This window comes from Pygoscelis adeliae, unplaced genomic scaffold (genome assembly GCF_000699105.1).
Source record: "Pygoscelis adeliae isolate BGI_AS28 unplaced genomic scaffold, ASM69910v1 Scaffold18, whole genome shotgun sequence".
NCBI lineage: Eukaryota > Metazoa > Chordata > Aves > Sphenisciformes > Spheniscidae > Pygoscelis > Pygoscelis adeliae.
The window spans coordinates 4,937,059-4,942,190 of NW_008825558.1; the positions used below are offsets into that span (position 1 = coordinate 4,937,059).

The following is a 5,132-nucleotide window of genomic DNA, read 5'->3' on the forward strand; positions in this document are numbered from 1 at the left end:
TTACTCCTCGTGGTTGTTAGTCAGACTGTAGTTACACGTAGCCTCATCCTGCAACGGTTTCTCTAGATTTCCTTCTCTTCCTACCCAAAAATGTTTTTACAAGGAAGATCCAAATGTCCACCAAATGATCGGCCTCTCTCCAAGTTCCTGCTTTTTCCTTAGTGTTCTTATTTTAAAACATGAGGGGTGGGGGAGTCGAAACCTCTTGGTCTACCTCTGCTTCTATTTAAATAAGCACGAGTTTTCCTCTTGGTCTTAGCGAGAGACACCGGATAAGGCTAAAATCCCGTTCTGAAGTAGTGAATAGAACCGGGATGCCTCCAGTCGGGTCCCGCGGTGGAGTTCCCTGCAGTTCGGATTCCACAAAGCCCCGAGGCAAGGTCTGAGGTTCGGCTCCCTGTCCGAGGAGGAGACGAAGATTTGAACGGCTGGGTTCGTCTCCCTGCTGTGCAGTGGTAAGGTGTGCTGGGCGTTACAAAAGAGATTGGCGCTTAGTCAATAGCCTTTCCTAAGCGTGAGTCAGATATGCTCGCAGGAAAGGAAAATGTTTTCATTTGTTCAATGAAAAACCACGTAGCTAGCTCACAAGCAGCGAGATAAACACCTTCCAGTGGCTGTTCTGCCACGCGTCCACGGCTGTATGGAAAGATATCCTGGAAACGGCAATGCTCCGGCAGCGTACGTCGGGAGTAGGCTCCGCAAATCCCACGCGCTGCAGGAAGAGGACCGTTGTCTCACTGTGTAGGAACACCTCATGAAACCTAACCTGTTGTTCCAGAGGCAGATGTTACCTTAGCAAGACACGTTATGTTAGTTACGAGAGATGGTCAGCCAGCGCTGCCGTATAAGCTAGTATGTCTCCTGAGCCACAGGAAATGTATTTCTTATTCTTTGCAACTAGAAGATATCCTAAGCAAGCTTTGATCATGTATATGCTAATACAGTCTAATCTCTCCTTGCGCGTACTCCCCCCTCACCCTCGTAAGACAAAGCAAAATGCGTGTCGTCGGAGAGAGACTGATGGAGACACATTGCTGGAAGGGGAGCAGCTTTTAATGCTTTGTCTTTCCCTTTTTTTTTTTTAATCTTCTGTTTGCTTTTAAATGAGGTCCTCTGAGTGTTTCGCCATCGGTAGAAGCCCAGGCTGGCTTTAAGCAAAAAGGACAGGCACTGCGGTGCTCAGATCTTATCTCACCTGTCCTGTTTGCATTGAAGGCTGGACAAAAGGCAGCAATTTCATAAAGGCAAGGCAGCCCGCAGCCAAGGGTGGCTCTTGTGAAAGAATGAGGAAGCTGCCATGCTCAGCGAAGGCTGCCTTCCCCTTTCCTGCCGATGTACCAGACCTACCTGCTGGCCGGGTTCCTGGCCGGTGGATCAGCTGGATTCATCAGAGGGATTCGAGGTAACTCCTTTTAAAACTTCTGGGGAAGAAATCTTGGGGAAGGTGTCTGCACCTCCGTTGCTGGAGGCCCCGTGATAGCTGGGAAGATGGCACTGGGCGTGGGTGTCTTACTCTTATTTTGTTTTGTTAGCAATTAATTACATGCAGGGTTATTTATTCCTCCCCTCCACCCCCCCGTATTCACCAAGATTTGGAGATTTGGCATTTGCCTGCCCAGACGTTTAACTCCCAGCCCTTTACCTCATCCATAGGACCTCAGGCACTTGGAAATGCAAAATTATTCCCGTGTGGGATTCTTTCTTCCACTCTCAACCCTAATATTTCAAAACAGTAACAAACAGACCCCGCAAGCGTCTGAAAATACCAGTACAAAGCGCTTGGGTTTCTGAGTGGGAGGACACACGCTACTCTCTGCTGGATCCACGTGAGTGCTCACCTTGAATCCTTCAGTCACGAGGGGGAGAACGAAGAGCCTTGAGCATGCGTTGCTTCAGGCGCCCATTCGGTCTGAAACCAGGGGGCAGAGTGACCTGAGACCCAGCCGGCCACGGGGCACGTCCCCCACTGTGCCACCAGCTGATGGCCCAGGGCATTTCCACCTGTGGTCAAAAACGCCACGTGCAGATCCAGCTTGAGAAACCCAGAAGGGAGCAGAGAGCTTGGGGGGCCCGTAGGTGTTATTTTCACCGCGGGACGAGACCGCCTTAAAATTGCTCGCGGAATCGGTGGCTGGTTGGGGCGAGATGCACGTCGGGGAACGGTCCCCGCTCCTCCCAGCTTGTGCGGCATCACGAGTGGGAAGAGCAGATGGGTGGCAAGAGCCGAGGGGTGTCTTTGGTCAGCCGCTCACGCGCACGAGTGAGAGACCTGTTCCCGGGGAACGCGCTGGTGCCATATTCTCTCTGAGCTCGTTGCTCTGCGTGTATTTGAGGGCTTTGGGGTTTTTTTTTCTTCCTTCAGCAAGTGAAGCAGTCTGCCGCTGGAGTTTTGCCCCCCTTCCCCTCTCCCGTCTGCCGGCTGAGCTGCTCGTGGGATGTTCCCTAGCCTGGGTCAGCGTGAACACGAGCAAAGACCTACCCCGTAACCCGTTTCAGCTCGTTAGAGCGGACACGGGCGCGGGAAGCAGACGAGCCGTTCGGCTGGCGGGGCGGGGGAGTTCGGCTGGCGGGACGGAGGAGCCGGAACCTTCTCGCCCGGCACGGCCGGGGCCGGGGGCAGGCAGATGTGCAGAGCCCAGCCCCGCTCTGCGCGGCGCTGCGGAGAGGCACCGTTGAGAGGTGGGCCCCCGCCCCCAAGAATTTCTTACCTAAGCGGCAGAGGTGCGGGCCGAGGAGAGGTGACAGTGACGGATGCAGGAAGCAAACCCGGGTCTCTTTGCTCCCTGGCTAGAGGCCTAATCGCTGCACTCTGCTGCTCTTCGTAAAACCTCTCGAGATGCTCGGGCGGAGGGCATTACCGATACGGAAAGAGCACGCGAATGCTAATGGAGGAGGCTGTTAGCGGGGTGGACTTGCGGTTGACTGCAGCTTGGAAAATGGCCTCAAGGGGAAATGCGCTCAGCGTGCATTTGTGAGCTGCGCTTCTAGTTTGTGTTTTAATTCAGCTCCTGGAGCGGAGCTGGGTCACCCACCCTTGCCTGTGGGAGCCGTAGTGAGCTGGTCGGGATCGGGCAGACCAGGCTGGGCAAGCTGCTTCCTTCCCGTCCTGCCCGGGCTCCGTTACTCCCGACTCGAGTTAAACATCTCAACGCATCGTACTCCTGTGCTGCAAACTCCTCATTTGCTTTACCCGTCGCCCTGCAACCAGCCCTCCCGCAGCAGGCAGCGATTTCACTGTGCCGAAGCATCCGCTGAGGACTTTATCGATTTGTTGGTTGTTTGGTTTTTTTTTTTCCCCCACTGTCGCTTTTAGACCACATTTTCATCCAGCCTTCTGCATCCAAAAGTACACCCTAGCTGCGTATTTTCCTTTGGTTTTCAGCCGTCGCCCTGCGAAAGGCGGCAGAGGCGGATTCGGAGAGGACAGAAGCAGGTTGCCGGCTGGGCTTTCCAATAACGGGAGCGCGCGAAAGGTGGAAGCGGCCCGTGCTCCTGCGTGGCGAGCTTGGCGCTTCGCAACCTGCCGGAGCCGTGATGAGGCAGACGGGGAACGCTGCTCTTAAAAATACCCGGTAGGTGGGCTGGGGGTAACGGGTAACTCCTTGAGTGCTTCCGGGCAGCGCCGCACCGCCTGCAGCGTGGCAGCACTTTAGCTGGATGCGGGCAGGAGCGGTGCCAGGGATGTCCCGCTCTGCGCAGCGTCAGCCCATGAGGGCCGTGAGAAACAGTGCAGCCCTTCCTAGAAATGTGGTCCGGAGCTTAAAAGAGGGACCTAATTGGAAAAATGTATCGAGGTTGTACCAGGGGATAAAAGGGAAAGCTGGGCCAAGATTAAGCTGGAGCTCAGCGAGCCGAGAAGCGCGGCAGCCGCGGCCAGGTCCCTAAGCCAATTCCCAGCTACGGCCTCGCAGCCACCCGCTGAATCCATGCCCGGCAGGGAGGCGGCTTGCTCTGGATGCAGGTCTGGCAGGAGAGCCCGGCACGCTCTGGTTTTGTGCTACAGGTACGTGCTCGCTTTCCGCTTTGCTTCCTACCCCCCGCCGCAGGAGCTCTGGGCTTGCTCTTGGGGGCTGCTGCCACGGCCCGGTGGATTTTCTTCGCGGGCGTTTTCTGCCTGCACGGTTCCTGCCGGTTGTTCGGTCTGCTGGTCCTGCCAAGAGCCTGTGCTTGGGGAATGCTGGAGCTGCTCCAGTTTCCCCAGAGCCTGCATCTTTAGCTGCTTCCTCGTGACATCCTCCTCCCTTCCCACGCCTGGCATCCCCTCCGGGTACCGCTCGCCTGCCCTGGATGGCTGCAAGCCTCCCCCGGCGTGGGGCTCCGGGAGGGGGTTTCTTTTCCCCTCCCAGCACCTACTGCCTTGTTGCCGCCTCCAGCTTCAGCAAGTCCCATGCAATGGCCCTGCAGCCCCCTCCTAGGGCAATTTCTGAGCCAGCCCTTTCCCCTGCTTGGGCCAGAAGAGACCCGGGGCAGGAGGGGGGAGCAGGCGGCCTCGTTGCTCCGTTAGCACAGAGCCAGGGTGACGTGTTGCCTGCGTTAGCAGAGCCTGGGACTCTGTGACCCAGCAAGCTGCTTCTCCTCCCTCCTGTCTAAAACAAGCCCAGCTGGTGTTTGCAGGAGCAGCTCCTTCCAAGGGAGCCGGCAGAGCAGCTCTGCGGTGGGCTCGCCGGGCTCTGCTCCGCCGGGCTCTCCAGCTGAAGCTTTTCTTGTGGCCGGTGTTTGCAAAACACATCCCTCTCCCTGCGGTTCCTCTGGCGTCTGGGAAGCCGTGAGCTCACCCGGCCCTTCCCCTTCCAGTGAAGTTATGAGGGTTTGCCCTCTGTCCTCACCCCCTCGTCAGTGCTTCAGCCCCCTCCACCCTCCTCTGCACCCAGGCAGGATGGGGCCAGTGGGCTGAGCCCGGGGAGGGGAACAGCCTGGCTGCCGAAGGGCCAGGGCCAGAACTGGAAAGCGGTCACCGGCCGCATCAGAGGACCGGCCACATCAGAGGACCGCCCAGGGCCGTTGCCTGGGCTGGAGAGACAGGTCTTCTCTTGGAGAGCTCAGCCAGCTCCATACTGACCCACCGAGGAAGCTTTATGAGCCCACCCTCTCCTTCCCCCTGGCCTGCTGGCTGGCTCTTGGGGGTGGTTGGG

The 5,132-nt window shown here is 57.3% G+C and overlaps 1 protein-coding gene across 1 annotated transcript in view; it reads left to right on the top strand.

Annotated features, from left to right (window-relative positions):
- The first annotated feature begins 1,332 nt into the window (after positions 1-1,332).
- Positions 1,333-5,132, top strand: part of GINS2 (GINS complex subunit 2 (Psf2 homolog)) — a 14,681-nt gene continuing 10,881 nt past the window's right edge. Inside the window, exons 1-2 of the mRNA XM_009332340.1 lie at positions 1,333-1,402; positions 2,505-2,721. Of these exons, the coding sequence (XP_009330615.1) occupies positions 1,333-1,402; positions 2,505-2,721 (287 nt within the window). The remainder of the gene's footprint in view (positions 1,403-2,504; positions 2,722-5,132) is intronic.